Source organism: Salvelinus namaycush, chromosome 1 (assembly GCF_016432855.1).
Source record: "Salvelinus namaycush isolate Seneca chromosome 1, SaNama_1.0, whole genome shotgun sequence".
NCBI lineage: Eukaryota > Metazoa > Chordata > Actinopteri > Salmoniformes > Salmonidae > Salvelinus > Salvelinus namaycush.
In genome coordinates this window covers 70245027-70266168 of record NC_052307.1, presented here as the reverse complement: position 1 = coordinate 70266168, position 21142 = coordinate 70245027, and the positions used below count along the sequence as shown (strand labels likewise).

Below are 21142 nucleotides of genomic sequence, written 5' to 3'. Positions count from 1 at the left end.
TGTTTGATTATTGACCTGTTGGATTGGATGAGACTATCTGCATTGTATTAAAATAAAGTTTATAAAGTGAAAGAATGCAAAGAATACAATTTGCTTATTGACAGTTAAATGTTACCTTTTAGGTATTTTACAACAGGTGTAGACCTTACAGTTTTTTAAGTGTACTGTATGTAAATTAAAAAGTATTTTTGTCAGTAATGTCTTTTTCGTTTCGTGTCGGACCCCAGGTAGACTAGCTGTCGTCATGGCGTCAGCTAATGTGGAGCCAAATAAAATAACATTCTAATCATAACAAATTTCAATGCACATGATTTTACAGAATATCTCAGTATTGAGTCATTAACATTACACGTGGTAAAAATATCATACATGCTGTTCAAAAGTATTCAAAATGACTATTTACATTTAAAGAGCTCGATTTATGCTGTAATCCATTTTCTGAAGATAAACTTTCAAAAAAACTGCTCTGGTAAGTTTCTGGTATAAAGCATCAGACCACTCTATGACTTGTTAGTTTTGTGTAACTTTATTCACTGGACTTTGTTCAACAAATACGTTCTAATTGTAGGCTGTACTAAGTTCAGAATATTGTAGGCTGTACTAAGTTCAGAATATTGTAGGCTGTACTAAGTTCAGAATATTGTAGGCTGTACTAAGTTCAGAATATTGTAGGCTGTACTAAGTTCAGAATATTGTAGGCTGTACTAAGTTCAGAATATTGTAGGCTGTACTAAGTTCAGAATATTGTAGGCTGTATTAAGTTCAGAATATGATTATTTGAAAGAAAATCACTTTGAGATGGTTCATTCAGTATTTCGCCTGGGACATCAAATTTACAACTGACATGGAAAAAGTACTGGCTCAGGTCCTTAGACACAAAAACACATCTCTCCTTAAAAACCCAGTCCCAATAATACTCAAGGAGTTTGCATCACCATGGGCTTAAATTCAACACTCTAAATACATATACACTGAGTGTACAAAACATTAAGGACACCTGCTCTTTCCATGACATAGACTGACCAGGAGACTGCAGGTGAAAGCTATGATCCCTTATTGATGTGACTTGTTAAATCCACTTCAATCAGTGTAGATGAAGGGGAGGAGACGGGTTAAAGAATGATTTTTGAGACATGGATTGCGTACGTGTGCCATTCAGAGGGTGAATGGTCAAGACAAAATATTTAAGTGCCTTTGAACGGGGTATGTTGGTAGGTGCCAGGCGCACCGGTTTCTGTCAAGAACTGCAACACTGCTGGGTTTTTCACGCTCAACAGTTTCCCGTGTGTATCAAGAATGGTCCACCACCCAAAGGACATCCAGCCAACTTGACAACTGTGGGAAGCATTGGAGTCAACATGGGCCAGCATCCCTGTCAAACACTTTCGACACCTTGTAGAGTCCATGCCCCGATGAACTGAGGCTGTTCTGGGGGCAAAGGGCAATATTAGGAAGGTGTTCTTAATGTTTGGTACTCAGTGTATTTATCATGAAGCTAAAACAGATAAAGACACATACAATATATTTTAGTGAGTTTTTTCTCTAGCCTTTATATCAAAAGCTATGTTAATATCAACATCACAACACAGACACTGAGCTGAAACATCTGACCCGATTGAAGGCACGTTGCAGGGGTAGAAGGAGATGGTAAGGGAGAGAGAGGAGGGTGCTGGGAGGGAGAGGGTGCTACTTGAGCAGAGCCCGGTAGAGCAGAAGTGAGTGGGCTGTCTCTCTCTCCTGCTCCATGTAGAAGATGAAGTCCCTGAGGTTGACGCGGGTGATGCGTTGACGTTGCCGCTGTGACGACGTGGAGGGGGAGGAGGCAGCGCCCGGCGACCCCACTGAGCTGCCTGATACCTGGGGAGAGAGAGAGAGAACAGGGGGAAGTCCTGGGACAGCATATCCATTTCAACATCATGTGCTCCAAGGCTAGCGGCTGTAGGTGGCTGATAAGAATTAAATAACCAATTCAAGTTCAAAATGTTTACAGTCAGAGAGAAGAGACAGAGAGAAGAGACAGAGAAAAGAGACAGATAGAGGGGAAGGTAAAGTTAGCAAGGGACAACAGATCACTAACATCAATATCATCCAATCATGACAAGGCTTTCAATACTGTGAACGCCTTCACTCCTCTGTGTCTAAGTCACCCAACCTGTTGTATACTTGTGGAAAGTGGTGATCCTAACTGACCTAAGACAGGGAATTGTTACTAGGATTAAATGTCAGGAATTGTGAATAACTGAGTTTAAATGTATTTGGCTAAGGTGTATGTAAACTTCCGACTTCAACTGTACCGTGACTGTTTCCCATGTCTAAAAATGAACACATCCTTGTTAGACAGGAAACATCTGAGTGCTGCATATAGGCTAGCCTCTCTCAACAATTAGGCACATACACTTACTTCACATCAAATCACATTTTATTTGTCACATGCGCCGAATACAACAGGTGTAGACCTTACAGTGAAATGCTTACTTACAAACCCTTACTTCAGTTTTAACAAAGTAAAACCCTCTTGTAGAGTAAGAGACCGAGATCAACGCTGATTCACTAATAAAGTCCAGAACTTTAGGTGCATTCTAGTGTACAAAGAAATCATTTATAGCATTACTTTGCACTTAAACTAGCAGGATGTGAAGATCATGAAAACAATCTTGATGTACTCAGACTGAGTACTGTCTTCATAGCTCTTTATTTAACTGTCTTCATAGCTCTTTATTTAACTGTCTTCATAGCTCTTTATTTAACTGTCTTCATAGCTCTTTATTTAACTGTCTTCATAGCTCTTTATTTAACTGTCTTCATAGCTCTTTATTTAACTGTCTTCATAGCTCTTTATTTAACTGTCTTCATAGCTCTTTATTTAACTGTCTTCATAGCTCTTTATTTAACTGTCTTCATAGCTCTTTATTTAACTGTCTTCATAGCTCTTTATTTAACTGTCTTCATAGCTCTTTATTTAACTGTCTTCATAGCTCTTTATTTAACTGTCTTCATAGCTCTTTATATCGCCCTGGAAATGAACACATTTTCTCTAGATAAACAAATCAGCTGACATAGATCTGAGCTGACTTTTCCATTCTGAAACAAACTCCTTGTTTGTATTCAATTCTATGCAAAGAAGCGGGAAAATTAAAATATAGAATGAGTGTATACAGAACCCTGATATAAATCACAGACAACCGTTTACGTTTCCAAATGAAAAACATCAGGTAGCAAATCCACCAAAATGCCCACTCACCCACTGTAACCCAGGCAGAAAGAAATAAGACAGCCATTTCCGTTAGGAACTCCCCATAACACCCTCCCACAATTACATTGATTGCACCGCTCTATAAACATACAGTTGTATAGACAGAGCCTAATTGCAAGCATATGAAAGGTATGGATTTTCAGGACCCAAGACTACAGTGCAGTTGTAAACTCACCCTATAGACTTTGTATACATGACAGTATCTAGCTTCAAATACCCTGCAAACCACTGGGGAGTAAGGGTGGCCACAGCCTCTCTGTAGTCTCTAGGTTGCGTCCCAAATAGAACCTTATTCCCAATAGAGTGCACTATAGTACTCATAGGGCTCTGGTCAAAAGTTATTCCCTATAGAGTGCACTAAAGTATCCATAGGGCTCTGGTCAAAAGTTATTCCCTATAGAGTGCACTATAGTACTCATAGGTCTCTGGTCAAAAGTTATTCCCTATAGAGTGCAAGATAGTACTCATAGAGCTCTGGTCAAAAGTTATTCCCTATAGAGTGCACTATAGTACTCATAGGTCTCTGGTCAAAAGTTATTCCCTATAGAGTGCAAGATAGTACTCATAGAGCTCTGGTCAAAAGTTATTCCCTATAGATTGCACTATAGTACTCATAGAGCTCAGGTCAAAAGTTATTCCCTATAGAGTGCACTATAGTCCTCTGGTCAAATGTTATTCCTTATAAAGTGCACTATAGTACTCATAGGGCTCTGGTCAAAAGTTATTCCCTATAGAGTGCACTATAGTACTCATAGGGCTCTGGTCAAAAGTTATTCCCTATAGAGTGCACTATACTACTCATAGGGCTCTGGTCAAAAGTTATTCCCTATAAGGTGCACTATAGTACTCATAGAGCTCTGGTCAAACGTTATTCCCTATAGAGTGCACTATAGTACTCATAGAGCTCTGGTCAAACGTTATTCCCTATAGAGTGCACTATAGTACTCATAGGGCTCTGGTCAAAAGTTATTCCCAATAGAGTGCACTATAGTACTCATAGGGCTCTGGTCAAAGGTTATTCCCTATAAGGTGCACTATAGTACTCATAGTGCTCTGGTCAAAAGTTATTCCCTATAGAGTGCACTATAGTACTCATAGTGCTCTGGTCAACAGTTATTCCCTATAGAGTGCACTGTATTACTCATAGGGCTCTGGTCAAATGTTATTCCCTATAGAGTGCACTACAGTACTCATAGAGCTCTGGTCAAAAGTTATTCCCTATAGAGTGCACTATTGTCCTCTGGCCAAATGTTATTCCTTATAGAGTGCACAATAGTACTGATAGGTCTCTGGTCAAAAGTCATTCCCTATAGAGTGCACTATAGTACTCATAGGTCTCTGGTCAAAAGTCATTCCCTATAGAGTGCACTATAGTACTCATAGAGCTCTGGTCAAACGTTATTCCCTATAGAGTGCACTATAGTACTCATACAGCTCTGGTCAAAAGTTATTACCAATAGAGTGCACTATAGTACTCATAGGGCTCTGGTCAAAAGTAGTGCTCTATATAGGGAATAGAGTTCCATTTGTCCCTTCCATGTCTCCCTCCACACATCTGTTCCTGTCAGTGATGTTGACAAGTCGGGAGGGCCAGTCGGGGTGGAGGTGCACACGGGACAGGCCTCCGTCTGTCTCTTCCGTCCCCAGGGTCCTCACTGGGAAGGAGCGCCCCTACCCTCACCCTGCCTGGCTCATCAGGCCAATCACGACTGACCACACGTGAAAGATGGGCCTGCCCGCTGCCATGCCAATTACTGCCACTCACCCCACCGCCCTGCGACACAGCAACACACTCCACCAATCAAAGCCATCCATCCACCTGGACAGACGGGGCGGGTGACCGCCGGCGTGGAGGGGTGAGGAGGGAGGTGGGGATGGGCAGTAGCCCTGGACATCACTACTAGCCCCCTGGCCTCGTAGTCTGGAGCTCCCAGAATGCCTCACTCATCTCCTGTGGGTACCCAGTTCATGGCGAGCCTCAGCCTGGGTAAGTGATCCAAATACAGGGAGAAAGGTCAGCCTGCTGCCAGCGAGCCAAGCTGATTTCACTTAGCTAACGCAGCAGCATCGCAGGCAGCCTCTTCTCTTCCTCCTCCCCTCCCCTCATCTTAATAAGCCTCTGCAACCTGCCAGCAACCCAAACACACGGTCTGTTGTTGTCTGTATCTATGGAGACCAATCCCTCTTTCAAATGCATGTTGACTCATGTTAAGGGGGGAAATAGGAAAATACCCTCACAAACACAATACAAAGCAGATGGCTGAGTGTCAGATATAAGGAGAGGCGAGAAGTCAAAACACCACGCTTTTCCCCTCAACAGCAATTATATAGTAATGGTGTCTGACATTAAATGAACGGCAGAATGGCACGCTTCGTAAGGTCACCGTGGAGAGAGAGATAGAGAGAGAAAGAGAGGGAGAGAGACAGACAGAGAGTTTGTCTTTGCAAAATCGTCTTTGCTGCTGAGAAAGATCCACGAGGCAAAAAGCAGCATCTGTCATTTTATCTGTGATGGGTGCTGCGAGGCATTATGTCACATGACATATCCATCGTGCAACACACACAGGGATACCTCGATACATCCTTTCAGACGTTTCAGTTGTTTGTGTCCCTGAGACACACAGACAGACAGAGCTGTGGAGAACCTGAGGAGAGGACAGGGGGCTGAGAGGAGAGGTGACTATAGAGACTGGATACTCTAGAGAAGGGCCCCAGTCCGCTAACACTGGCTACAGCCCTTACCTCCTCACCTCCACACTCTTACATGACAGTGTGCCAATGGGATAGACACACTGCAGTTCACCCTGGCTGGGAGAGACCAGGGAGCGTGGGTGTGCATGTACATCCAGAAACACACAACAATACAACTGACATGATGTGCATAGTGTACAATCAGTATCATTATGGCGCCTACATATTTCAGCACACAAACTGATCAGGAAGACAGCAAGAGAATGCTTACTCTCATTTAGATATTTGTCTTTCATACACTGCTGTGTTATTCACTCATTACTATAGGATAGTATCTATACCATAAAGGGAGGATTTCTTTCTTCCACAGTAAGGAAATGGTGAGCTCAGGTCAGTCTACCTTCAATATTTTCTATCTTCCTTAATCTACTGTTCAACCTTGGGTGCAGAGAGAGCCAAGATTAGTCCCCACTTTGCTAAATTTACTTTTGATTAATAATGTATGTTTCTCTCTCCTTCTCTCTCTCCTCTCCTGGCTAATTGTCTGGTGGTGTTGAAGCTCCTAGGTGTCTTAGGAATTAGCATTTGGTCCTTTATTGTTTAGGGTCTTTCTGCTGATCAGCAGCTTTGAACTTGAGTGGCACCGGGCCTTGATGCTGGAGCAAATATTGGATTTGGCTCAGGTCACACCTTCGGGCTGAGGGTTAATGGCCCACTTTTCCTGGCACACACACAGCTCTACACAGCACAGAGAGTGTTGGGTTGGTTGGCCCAGCAGAGCCAATACTGCTGGATCAGCACTCTGTAGGGAGGAGAGGAGGCTGCAGACAGCGAGCTGGGAAGAGAGGAGGCTGCAGACAGCGAGCTGGGAAGAGAGGAGGCTGCAGACAGCGAGCTGGGAAGAGAGGAGGCTGCAGACAGCGAGCTGGGAAGAGAGGAGGCTGCAGACAGCGAGCTGGGAAGAGAGGAGGCTGCAGACAGCGAGCTGGGAAGAGAGGAGGCTGCAGACAGCGAGCTGGGAAGAGAGGAGGCTGCAGACAGGGGGCTGGGAAGAGAGGAGGCTGCAGACAGGGGGCTGGGAAGAGAGGAGGCTGCAGAGGAGAGGAGGCTGCAGACAGCGAGCTGGGAAGAGAGGAGGCTGCAGACAGCGAGCTGGGAAGAGAGGAGGCTGCAGACAGCGAGCTGGGAAGAGAGGAGGCTGCAGACAGGGGGCTGGGAGGAGAGGTGGCTGCAGACAGGGGGCTGGGAGGAGAGGAGGCTGCAGACAGGGGGCTGGGAAGAGAGGAGGCTGCAGACAGGGGCTGGGAGGAGAGGAGGCTGCAGACAGGGGGCTGGGAGGAGAGGAGGCTGCAGACAGGGGGTGGGAAGAGAGGAGGCTGCAGACAGGGGGCTGGGAGGAGAGGAGGCTGCAGACAGGGGGTGGGAAGAGAGGAGGCTGCAGACAGGGGGTGGGAAGAGAGGAGGCTGCAGACAGGGGGTGGGAGGAGAGGAGGCTGCAGACAGGGGGTGGGAAGAGAAGAGGCTGCAGACATGGGCTGGGAGGAGAGGAGGCTGCAGACAGGGGCTGGGAAGAGAGGAGGCTGCAGACAGGGGGTGGGAGGAGCGGAGGCTGCAGACAGGGGGCTGGGAGGAGAGGAGGCTGCAGACAGGGGGTGGGAAGAGAGGAGGCTGCAGACAGGGGGTGGGAGGAGAGGAGGCTGCAGACAGGGGGTGGGAGGAGCGGAGGCTGCAGACAGGGGCTGGGAAGAGAGGACGCTGCAGACATGGGGTGGGAGGAGCGGAGGCTGCAGACAGGGGGTGGGAGGAGAGGAGGCTGCAGACAGGGGGTGGGAAGAGAGGAGGCTGCAGACAGGGGGTGGGAGGAGAGGAGGCTGCAGACAGGGGGTGGGAGGACAGGAGGCTGCAGACACACACGTACACACACACACAGACAGACAAGAGTGCATACGCACACAGCAGTCTGCACAGTTTCTTCAAAAGTAATCTAATGTGTGTGTTTCACATTCTGGGAAAAAATATGTAAGATCAAGAAATAGCTTGGCTTGTGGGCTGTATGTACATATTAACCTACAACTTACATGTTAAACCATCCCTTTCCACATGTTCATAAAGCCTGAACCTCAAGGCAAAAAAATGGAATCTCTGACTTACAAACAGACTTACAATGAAGCCTCTTTATTGACAAGCTAAACCAGGAGTTAATGTGACAAGGCACAACCAGACATTAATAGTACAACAGTCATGACTGTGGCTGACTGGCTGTGCAACTGGGAACATCAAATGGGGGACCAGTGCTCAGACGGTGGTGAAAGGTTAGTGAGTGTGTTAGTCCCTCTTAGTCAAAGAGCCCGGCCCGCCGCCCTGCTCTGTGAAGTTAGGAAAAGGCCCTCCCATCACCACCGTACCGACTGACTGACTGTGTGCCAGGAACACAAAGCTTTCCCACATGTTCACCTCCACGCTGCATTTCATCCAGGGAACGCTCCTCTCCTCCTCTCTTCCCTCCCTCCCTCAGTTCTGTTTATAGTGTGTAGCCCAGCCGTGGGAGTGCAGTCCCTCTCTCTCCACGCTCGGTCTGCACTCTCCGTCTGCCAACCTCTCTCCTACGGCAGCCATTAATCAGCAACAGAGCCCCTCTCTCTCTTTCTCTCCCTCTCTTTCTCCCTCTCCCTCCATTTCCTTCTCCCTCTCTCTCCCACTCTTTTCTCTGTCCCCATCTCTCTCTCTCCCTCTGTCCCTCTTTCTTTCTCTCTCTTTCTTTCTTTCTCTCCCTCTCCGCCCACAGACATGCTGGATGAGGCCATTTTGAAAGAGTTAACAGATGTCGGCTGATTTGCCCCGGGCCTTTTGACATCGCCCAAGTGATGTATTTGATGTGGATTTTATTCAGCTCTAATAAACGTATAAAGAATTAGAATAATAATTCACAGATGTACCATACACCAGATTATATGCTGGAGCCCCTCTTTGAACCACGAAGAGAAGGCAAGCCAAGATTAACAGAACCAGGGGAGGGGATGAAAAGGCTTTGGTTCAGTCTGCTGGTAATCAGGGGGTCAGGATGGGAGAGAGGACAGAGGAAGACTGGACTAATACTGCAGGTTTATGTTCAGACTCGCACACAGATTGCCCTTTATCTGACCTTGTGGAGGGTCAGGGCTCATAGAGAGGTCCTATTCTGTAGGAAACCATACACCAGCAGGAAAGCACTATGGCAATGATCATAAAACAGAGAGTGAGAGAAAGAGAGAAAGAGAGAGAGAGAGAGAGAGAGAGAGCGCGAGAGAGAGAGAGAGAGAGAGAGAGAGAGAGAGAGAGAGAGAGAGAGAGAGAGAGAGAGAGAGAGAGAGAGAGAGAGAGCATGTTCAACCATGTAAGGTAAATATAGTCATTTTAATCTAAAAAGGGTCTCATATTTTCCCTTTGTCCTTGAAAAGATTACAAAAAAGGAAAAACTGAACAAATACGAGAGAAAAAGAGTCAGGTCTGGCATTCTGATCATGATAAAAAAATGTAGGAATTACTTTCAAAACAAACAACTTCCATTTGGTTCTCCACTAAAGAACAACAAATCTACAAAAAAATGCCAGTTGCAGAGCATCTTAATACCCACATAAAACATAAAAACTGCTACCCAGCTCCATGGCAATAATGCATAGCAACCGTGCAGAATTTCAGTCAAGGAGAAAGAAGGCAAAAAAACACCTTATTACTTCTAACTCCTGCAAGCCATTTTGGTCTCCAAAGGTTTCAGAGCGCCGCAGGCCATGTGTCTGCAGTGTTTCGGGAAATGACTTGCCTTCGCACGAACACTGCTATGTTCTGCAGCACTGCTGCCCCCAGCATCCCCGCTCAATTTCTGTTTAACCCTTTCCTGGCTTTCCTCACACTGACTCACAGCAACAGACCAGCGCTGTAGTCTACACCCAGCTACAGCTCTATAGCCTAGCTGTCACACTGTTCAGCCTCACACACAACACAAACCAACGCAAATCAGAACAGCTTTTTCACGAGCTAACACATTAACTCACCATCTAGTTTGGCTACTTAAGCATGTGATGGCTTAAAACAAACATGGAGGATGAGAAGGCAGAAGGTTATAGGGGCAGATAGAGAGGGAAAGGGAAAAGAGCCTTAAAACAAACATGGAGGATGAGAAGGCAGAAGGTTATAGGGGCAGATAGAGAGGGAAAGGGAAAAGGAGCCTTAAAACAAACATGGAGGATGAGAAGGCAGAAGGTTATAGGGGCAGATAGAGAGGGAAAGGGAAAAGAGCCTTAAAACAAATCCCTAACAGTTGATTTATGGTGTGAGTACAACAACACAGTTCGTGGTACACTTGAGTGTGTACCAACCATGGATTAAATCTGCAAAGTCGTTGACACAACACATAATTAAAACATCTTGCTTTAGGTTAGGAATTTTCTAATTAGTAGTGTACTGACAAAGCTGCAATTCCATCGCCTTGAGTTTCAAAGTCCACAGGTTACTGCTAAGATGAAAGCTGAACCTGAAGCAGTACTCTGGAGGGCTGCTCATACAACTCCTCAGAAGACAGTCACAGGGTCACCAAGCTAAACAGTGTGCAGCACCCGGAACCTTCCTTCCAAACAAAGAACTTCAAACTTCCGTGCCTGGAAACAGAATCTGGGCTGTTTTTTATTTTCCAACCTCAGAGAAACAAACGATTTTGTTGAGGAGCGAGTCGGAGATGGCAGAAACTACAACAAAAAACATAACATATTTTTTTATATGTTTAATTGCATCGCTCTTAGCTGGACTAGCTGACTATCTTACCAAATTAAGAGACTTTAATATATTAACTAGGTTATATCCTTAATGTTAAAGTTGGTAATAGCATTGTGGGATTGATGGTCAGAAGAGCTCTATTGTTTGCCAGTGGTACAACAACAGAGCTGTTATGACCTAAATCAGACTGATTAGACCCAACATGAAATGTATTTGTATTTTAACATTAAAAGACATGGACATTTAAACAATAAGACTATTAGACTGTTGAACATGGTACCACCATCCTAGCAACCCATTCTGAAGTTCTAACTAGAGCAATACAACAGACGACTAATAGGATAATCCTGTACTCTACATGCTTGATAACCTGGGCAATTTATCGGCCCAAGTATCTTCAGAACTGCTGTTCATAAAGTATCAGTTGTGCCAAACTTTTTCTGCATTAAATATTCAGAGCGTTTCATATATAAAATGAACCCAATTAGAGTTAAAATGGGGAAAGTGTAATGAGTCTCAAGTCAGAATGCTTGTCTTCAGAAGTACTCTGCTAATGAGCCCTTGTTGGTTTTTACACACTTTAAATGGTGTGGCAGTGTCATTTCTTGTGGTTTATTATTTTTAATTCAAGTTGAATGAGAGGGTGGTGACTGAGTTAATAACCAAGGCACTGGTTGGGGTGTTTTTCAACTGATGGTTAGCTACTTTTAAAGGCCCAGTGCAGTGAAAATTCAGTTGTTCCTGTATTTGATATTATATTGTACAACAGCTGATGAAACTAACACTGTGAAAGAGTGAAAAAATGTGATCATTGTTATTTCCTGATAGTTGCTGGTTGAAAATACAATCTACACAGAGCGGGTGTTTCGGCTTGCCTGATGACATCACCATGCTGTAAATTGATTAATAGACCAATAAGAAAGACAGTTCCAAATCTCTTTGCAATAACAGCTAGTTTTAAGTTTTCCCCTCCCCACTCAGACCACTACCAGACGGTCCTAGCAAAATTCTTGTTTTTTGCTAAAAAGCTATTTATTTTATTTCAATTTTAAGGGAAAACTGTGTAACAGTGTGGTAGTTCATTGTTACCCAGACATTTTTTGATATTGATATAAAAACAGCTGCATTGGGCCTTTAAGAAAGATGCCAAATGAGGGCTGTGGTCCGACTCTGATGTCTTTGTTGAAGTGAATCACTCCTAAACTTGGACAGGGAGGGACAGGAACCAGCGAACAGAAACAAAGAAGCTACTCAGGAAAGAGTAAAGGATGACCAGATACTGAACACATTACTGAACACATCCCAGACAGAAATGGCCTAATTGGGGAGAACAAAGTAGGCTAGCGTAATGGTGGCCAACATTAGAGAACTATAGAGCATCGTACTGTGGTACTAATAGATCCTGACTTCACAGGGTAATGGGAGGGAAACTATAGGCACAAGATTAGATCCCAGAGCACCACACTCTACCCATCTACCCAGAACTGTCAATGTTTTACCAGAAAACCACATACGAGAAGCAACACTTTTCACTTCCAAGGAACATGTCATGTAACCCAGTGCACCAAGGGAATGATTATGCAGATCACTGAGATATTAGAGAGGAGTTTTCCAGTGGAGGTTCAAACTCTAAACAGATCCTTGATCTCAAATAAATGGGTCCTTTTTGCAAGCTATCGCCTCAGCTGTCGTACGCTCTGTCCCTGTCCTGCTCCTGTCACCAATCCCCACCTGATGTAAAGCGTGTATAAAGCGTGTAGCTACAGTGTGTCATTAAAGGCAGGGGGAGTAGGTTACGTCTGAAGAGCAGCTCTGAACATCCTGGGTCTGCAGGGGACAGACAGAGATGATCTTCATGTTTTATATAGATGCCCCAGAAAGAACCAACTGAAACTTGAGGAGTTTAATTCTAAAGAGCAACTCCATGTGCATGTTTGACCTACCTACCCAAGTCTGGGTGTCATATTGAAAGGGGTTGTCAAACCTGGGACATTTACAGCACATTTCACATCTATATTTAAATATCCTTATTTTCTTGACATGGTGTTCAGCTTTGTGGGACTAGGTGGAAAAAAAGTGAACAGTACTAGAGAGTATGAGAAGCATACTGTAGGTGATTAGGGGATGAGTCTAGGCTCCATTCAGGCCAATTAGGAGAGACACCCACAGGGTCAAAGGTTAAGAAGAGATGTGCCGCTCCCTGTTTGTCTTCAGTTATTGGGACTCATCCTCACACTCCCCCCAGCCTTCTTCACGTCCTCAGGAAGCTTAATTTCTCTCAAAAGATTTCTCCTGCAGAGGCCCTAAAGGCTTCCTCAGTATACCTGCACAGCATTTTGGCAACCTGTTCTACAGTAACAGCATTTTGTCTTCTCAGGCAGCTAATCTAACTGTGTGTATGTATAAAACCTTATCTACATATTGACTCGGTATTAAACCCACACCCTTGTCTGCCATAATAATTACATATCATGTAAAAGGAAGTGCTTCATTCTTCCTGCACCAGGGGCGGGCGGCTGCGGGAGTGCCCATCGGCACCCGCCCTGCCGACTAACACCTCCAGCGTTGCCTGATATTCAAACACACCCAAAGCCATTGTGTTCCCAGTCAATGGTAGACTTCCTATTAAACTGCTACTGCACAGCATCCAAATCACAGTGAGCACTGCGCCATGCAATGTGCCTGGTTTACACCGTAGTAGTGTCCTCTGTCAGACAGCAGAGTGGATGTAATGTGCCTGGTTTACACCGTAGTAGTGTCCTCTGTCAGACAGCAGAGTGGATGTAATGTGCCTGGTTTACACCGTAGTAGTGTCCTCTGTCAGACAGCAGAGTGGATGTAATGTGCCTGGTTTACACCGTAGTAGTGTCCTCTGTCAGACAGCAGAGTGGATGTAATGTGCCTGGTTTACACCGTAGTAGTGTCCTCTGTCAGACAGCAGAGTGGATGTAATGTGCCTGGTTTACACCGTAGTAGTGTCCTCTGTCAGACAGCAGAGTGGATGTAATGTGCCTGGTTTACACCGTAGTAGTGTCCTCTGTCAGACAGCAGAGTGGATGTAATGTGCCTGGTTTACACCGTAGTAGTGTCCTCTGTCAGACAGCAGAGTGGATGTAATGTGCCTGGTTTACACCGTAGTAGTGTCCTCTGTCAGACAGCAGAGTGGATGTAATGTGCCTGGTTTACACCGTAGTAGTGTCCTCTGTCAGACAGCAGAGTGGATGTAATGTGCCTGGTTTACACCGTAGTAGTGTCCTCTGTCAGACAGCAGAGTGGATGTAATGTGCCTGGTTTACACCGTAGTAGTGTCCTCTGTCAGACAGCAGAGTGGATGTAATTGACAGGTAATAAAGCCAGCAGGGGCCTGTTTAATGCTTGTCAAAGGGTCAGCCCCTCAACCGGGGACCACCCACCCACACACACACACACACACACACACACACACACACACACACACACACAGACACACACACACACACACACACACACACACACACACACACACACACACACACACACACACACACACACACACACACACAGTGCATACGGTAATCCAGTCTGACCCAGGAGGTATGTTTACTTCCCCTGGCTCCCTCTCCTTCATTGTGGGTTTATATAAACACTGACAAAGACCTACCAAGCCTTGCAGCAAGACCACATCTATCGCTCTCAACTGACATGTAATCAGCCACACTGACGCAATCTGGGCAGACCAAATCCGGTTCTTCACACTCACAACTCAAACTCCCAAAGTTCTATCAGTCGAGAGAGTGTTCATTAGTCCAACAAATACATAATTGATGCAATCTAAAAAATACATGTGATAATGAATCAAAATGGGAATGAGACACAAAAGCCACAGAGCGAAGTTCTCTCGGGCGATGACAATTCTTTGTTTCGTGTTTTGGGGGAACAGTAAATGAACTTGTAAGAACTGGTCAGGAGAGCCTTGGTTAGTTAGTTACATGTTAGTTAGTAGCCTTGGTTAGTTAGTTAGTTAGTTAGTTACATGTTGGCCAGCTGATCTCACTCCAACCATAACAAAGCTCTGTTGTACCGTACTTCTCCTCAGAGAACAAAGACTTAACGCTCCCTCTGGCTTGTTAATGCTTCACTCAGAAATAGGAGCAATCAGTCTGTTTATTTGAATTCTTTGCTCTCAGTTCTAGAACGGCAATTAGGCTATTCAACCAGATAAAAAAAGGCATCATCCAATAGAAATGTAGTTTTCAGTAACATATGTGGTGGCCCTCTTAAGGAAGTGTGATAAATTGATCCAACCCACCTGACAGACTATGAAAACCTTTGTAATGTGATATACTAGACGAATAACAACTTAACCTATGGGGTTCTACAACAAATTATTACCTTTGAGAAAAACAAACAATTGTCGAGCACCTCTCCAAAATCTTTTTATTCTCCCTCTCTTTCTCTTCATTGAGAGGTAGATGATGATACCGTCTAGGGTGATGTCTGAATTCTGCTGAGATTATTTGTCAAAAATGCCTGAATTTCACAGTTAATTGGGCTTGTTAATTAGCACAGGATGTCTAATTCCCATTGCAGTCAGTGTGCTAAATGGTAGAGCTTTATCAAGCGGATGCCTTTCCTTAACACCCAAGATAAAGAAGACAGGCACCCAGGCCCTGTACAACAAGCCTGGCTAGGCTATACTCCACTGTACATTACGGCACCCAGGCCCTGTACAACAGGCCTGGCTAGTTTATACTCCACTGTACAGTATGGCACCCAGGCCCTGTACAACAAGCCTGGCTAGGCTATACTCCACTGTACATTACGGCACCCAGGCCCTGTACAACAAGCCTGGCTAGGCTATACTCCACTGTACAGTACGGCACCCAGGCCCTGTACAACAAGCCTGGCTAGGCTATACTCCACTGTACATTACGGCACCCAGGCCCTGTACAACAAGCCTGGCTAGGCTATACTCCACTGTACATTAAGGCACCCAGGCCCTGTACAACACGCCTGGCTAGGCTATACTCCACTGTACATTACGGCACCCAGGCCCTGTACAACAAGCCTGGCTAGGCTATACTCCACTGTACATTACAGCACCCAGGCCCTGTACAACAAGCCTGGCTAGGCTATACTCCACTGTACATTACGGCACCCAGGCCCTGTACAACAAGCCTGGCTAGGCTATACTCCACTGTACATTACGGCACCCAGGCCCTGTACAACAAGCCTGGCTAGACTATACTCCACTGTACATTACAGCACCCAGGCCCTGTACAACAAGCCTGGCTAGGCTATACTCCACTGTACATTACGGCACCCAGGCCCTGTACAACAAGCCTGGCTAGGCTATACTCCACTGTACATTACGGCACCCAGGCCCTGTACACCAAGCCTGGCTAGACTATACTCCACTGTACATTACGGCACCCAGGCCCTGTACAACAAGCCTGGCTAGACTATACTCCACTGTACATTACGGCACCCAGGCCCTGTACAACAAGCCTGGCTAGGCTATACTCCACTGTACATTACGGCACCCAGGCCCTGTACAACAAGCCTGGCTAGGCTATACTCCACTGTACATTAAGGCACCCAGGCCCTGTACAACAAGCCTGGCTAGGCTATACTCCACTGTACATTACGGCACCCAGGCCCTGTACAACAAGCCTGGCTAGGCTATACTCCACTGTACATTAAGGCACCCAAGCCCTGTACAACAAGCCTGGCTAGGCTATACTCCACTGTACATTACAGCACCCAGGCCCTGTACAACAAGCCTGGCTAGGCTATACTCCACTGTACATTACGGCACCCAGGCCCTGTACAACAAGCCTGGCTAGGCTATACTCCACTGTACATTACGGCACCCAGGCCCTGTACAACAAGCCTGGCTAGGCTATACTCCACTGTACATTACGGCACCCAGGCCCTGTACAACAAGCCTGGCTAGGCTATACTCCACTGTACATTACAGCACCCAGGCCCTGTACAACAAGCCTGGCTAGACTATACTCCACTGTACATTACGGCACCCAGGCCCTGTACAACAAGCCTGGCTAGACTATACTCCACTGTACATTACGGCACCCAGACCCTGTACAACAAGCCTGGCTAGACTATACTCCACTGTACATTACGGCACCCAGGCCCTGTACAACAAGCCTGGCTAGACTATACTCCACTGTACATTACAGCACCCAGGCCCTGTACAACAAGCCTGGCTAGGCTATACTCCACTGTACATTACGGCACCCAGGCCCTGTACAACAAGCCTGGCTAGACTATACTCCACTGTACATTACAGCACCCAGGCCCTGTACAACAAGCCTGGCTAGGCTATACTCCACTGTACATTACGGCACCCAGGCCCTGTACAACAAGCCTGGCTAGGCTATACTCCACTGTACATTACACCACTCAATGATCGATTCTAAATCTTAATTAGGCAAACGACAAACAAGTGCAGGGCTTAATGAACCGTGTACCTCATCAAACAGCTGGGTGAATATATTTATTGAGACCAACGTTACATTTAATGATTTGGGCAATTAACTGTGGACCCCTTCTCTAATCTCAGAGGACACTGAGGGGACGGGGAGGGAGGCACCGGGGCCACCGACCTAAATGAAAAGCAGCTGACAAATAATTGTCGTCCCCAGAGTTCTGGAACATAAGAGACTGAGCAGACTTTGTGTTTAGAAATAAATATATCATACACGCACGTCTCAATCCCCAGTGTGGTGAAATTAAAGTCATTTGCATGGCTTGATAGAACTGCGGGGGTATTCTAGTGTGAAGTCTGTAGACCGTTCTGTTTTTGCTGGAGATATCGCTTGTTTAATGTCCAGGAATAGCTAGGGAAAAAAGAAGGAAGAAACAACACTGGAACGTAACAAGGACCTCCAGTTCTGAGCATGGTATTATTATTAGTGCAGTCTGTTTTTATTACCATCCATTCCATTTAAATTGATCAAATGGGAGAGCAGTGGAAAAGCGCGAAAAAAAAAAAAAATTAAGCTGGAGCCGAAAAGTGTGACTTGGATTTAATATTTTATAATTGCCAAGGGACATTCCAAGATCAATGAATTTTTTGCCCGGGACGCACATCAGAAAGAGATGTACTTCAGTATTTTTAAGGAACATTGGTCTATTTAATTCCAGTGTCTGATGCATGTGAAATATGCCTTTCATGGCCTCCTTCTGTTCCCCTAGGCGCTGCTGCGGGCAGACATTACCACTTTTAATGGGCCGCCATGAGAAGAGGCAAGTCAGCCAATAACCCATCCTCACTAATGGAGCCACTCGCTGCCTTGTTTATTCTCGTGCACCATTTTCAGTTTTCTAGAGGGCTAATTTTAGCCACACTGTTTTTATCATAAAAAATAACATATGAGAGGAATAAATTGCATCACAACAAATGTATAGAAATGTACAAAACATAACCATGTAAAAGGTTCTTTATAGTCTGGTTGTTAAAGGGCATATCAGCCATTTGAATGAAGCACTGATTGATATGAGATAAAGGAATGGTGGCTGGCTCTATATTAGAGGGGTAATGCAGAGTAATTGCCAGAACAAGGCAAGTTCTCTCACAGTGGAAGGCTAGAGAGTGAAAGGGGGGTGGATGGGGTCTACCGTACACTAGGGTCTGCAGTACTGAGAGGGGGCTGAAAGGATTGTTTATGATTGAAGTATGTTTATGTTTGAGATGTGAAGCAAGGTATGGAAAAAATACACCCAAGTCTACTCCCACAACAAATGATTCCAATAGAGAGGGAATTATATACATACCACAAAAGCAACAATCTATTTACTCATTTGTTCTTCTTTGAGTTCTTCTGCATTGCAAACAGTAACATTTATCATGAATTTGATAGTGGAGAACCAGCTGACAGATTCTCCAGTAATACTTCCACATGCATGCTGTCCTAGTATTTGCCAGACAGGTGCTTTGACTGGCCTGGCATCTCAATGCATAAATTCAATTAGAGTCTTCCTGAAGCGCCTCCATCTGCAAACAATATGGTGCCCTTCTTTTTAATCAAACCTTCCCCGGCAAGCAACCAAAGGCCCTTCAAATTAAAAGTAGTATCCAGGAATGCTCTTTCTAACTCATGCTGCGGACACGAGGCACTGAGATCAACCAAAACGAAAGAAAAATTAAAAATCCTAATAAGCAAACTAAGCCTGTCTGTATGTGGAATGTTAATTCTGAAAAAAGTATCTACTTGTGTCTCTAGTCTGCTTAGAGAAAGAGCATGTGTAAGTAATGCTGTAAGTACACTATATAACGATGGAACATTCATTATACAGTCACCTCGTCTTATCTAGAAAGTTGATGCCAGATCTGCTGTTTTTCTTCAGTTAGAGCAGTATACATTAACCTCCACAAGGAAACATACTAAATCAGATCCTGATGTGGAAAACTTGAATCTCTATGTTTATGTTGGCATTCCTGAAATCTAGTTATTCTGCCTACTGCTATACATTTCAACAACAACAAAAATTCTCTCTGCCCCATGCCAGCTTTTATTGAAAGATAATTTGCAGCATTTTCACTTGTTTCTTTCCCCAAGGCTCCAACCTTTAGAGCTGACAATGTAGCTGACAAAAATAATCTAGTCAAAAGAAAAACAAACTTTAATAAATAGTAACAAGAAATCCAATCGCTTTCCCAGTGATGTCACAATGCTACGCTGCACAAACCAATCACGGCTAATTCTAACATCAGAGAGAGAACACACTACAAATAACTCCACTAAGTGACACAAAGACACACACAGGAGTTCCTGGAGCGAGTCAGAGCAGCGAGGATGGAGCATACTCTCTGACTGATCTCTCAGGGGTCCTGCCACTGCAGTTACACAGGCTGCCTAGGCCGCTTCATATCGACAACTTCATTAGCAGCCCTCCCAAACCCTCAATTCATACAACCACGTTATGTTATCACTGACTGAGACTGAGAGACGCAATTTAGACTGGAGACCCAGAGCTCTTAGCTAGCTCCTCCAGGACTGGGGAAAGAAACAGAGAGTGTGGTAGAAGACAGAAAATATAAAATGACGGCTATTATAGAGGTATTCTATCTATTCTTTCTCTGCGAGTGGACTGGAGGCGTGGGATGGGATGGGGAGAGGGGGTTTGGAGGACAGCAGTGGGATGTGGAAAGGGGTTTGGAGGATGGCAGTGGGATGGGGAGAGGGGGTTTGGAGGACGGCAGTGGGATGGGGAGAGGGGGTTTGGAGGACGGCAGTGGGATGGGGAGAGGGGGTTTGGATGGGGCCCTGGATGTTGGGATGTACCCATGTCCCTGGCCAGCAGGCAGCTTCTGTGGGCAAGAGAACCAGGCAATATCGGCCCTGTCTCCATGGCACCAGTAGCACAAGAAAAACTGCAGCAAATTTCATTCTCAGAAATTTAATTATATCAAGATTAACAAGGGAGGTAATTAATTTCTTTAAGATGGGTATCTTTTAATTGCCTGGGGCTCAACTTTGTTGTCAAAACTGTATATTTAACCATTATTTCAGGGCAAAGTTTTAAAGGCAGAGAAAAGCGGAGGATCATTGCTTTCACCATGAATATGGAAATATAGGAGTTTCTTATCTAAACGATTATTTTACAGTATTAGCACAAATGCACGCATTTATGTACACATATATATATACATGTAAAATGTATTTATTAATGCCACAAAGAAGTTGACTAAGAATATTGTGAATTCCATAAAAATCTGTTGGAGTTTCACTCCAATTAAAATAATGAGCTGTGTTAAGTTTGTATCTTTACAGCTTGGACAGATTGCTCCATTCCACTGGCTTGTTACAGGCATGGCCATCTAGTGTACTAAGCTAATAGGCTGTGAAGTATGGACAGAACAGCTAGTCTGCGTCTGAAAATGGCACCTTATTCCCAGGGTCTGCATAGGGCTCTGGTCAAAAGTAGTGCACTATATGGGGAATATGTTGCCATTTTGGACACACACCTGGTCTCCATGTCATAGATCCAAGGTTCTAACACTGGCCCATTGTCTGGTTCTGGACCATTCTCCAGGCAGGATCTCACACTGCCCAGCAGATTGTCTGAGAAACGAAGCCAACTGCTCTACAACACAAACACAAACATGATTACAGTCAAGGGAATGTGGTTAGGTAACGGAGCTGTTGCTGTCTGTTTGAAACCCTACAACAGAACAATGTCTGATCAAACCATTTGTCATGATAAGTTTTCCAACATGTAAATGTTCCTGACTGAACAATTTCCTCAGTGTACAAGATCATTCAATTCAGCGATGTGATACGATGATGACTGTTATATGTATTTTACAAGCACAGAGCCAGTGGGAGGCGTGTTACTCTGGAAGGGTTGAAAAGCTTCCCTGATGTCTCTCTCTCTGCAAGTCTGGACAGGGACTGTTCATCAGTCTGCCGGACAACTGAGACAACTCACCTAATAGCCTCGCTG

The 21142-nt window shown here is 45.0% G+C and overlaps 1 protein-coding gene across 1 annotated transcript in view; it reads right to left on the bottom strand.

Annotated features, from left to right (window-relative positions):
* Positions 1 to 1412: 1412 nt before the first annotated feature.
* The window catches only part of LOC120048085 (transcription initiation factor TFIID subunit 4-like), an 87801-nt gene continuing 68071 nt past the window's right edge, over positions 1413 to 21142 (bottom strand). The window contains exon 14 of the mRNA XM_038993787.1: positions 1413 to 1857. Coding sequence (XP_038849715.1) covers positions 1687 to 1857 — 171 coding nt within the window. The 3' untranslated portion in view covers positions 1413 to 1686. The remainder of the gene's footprint in view (positions 1858 to 21142) is intronic.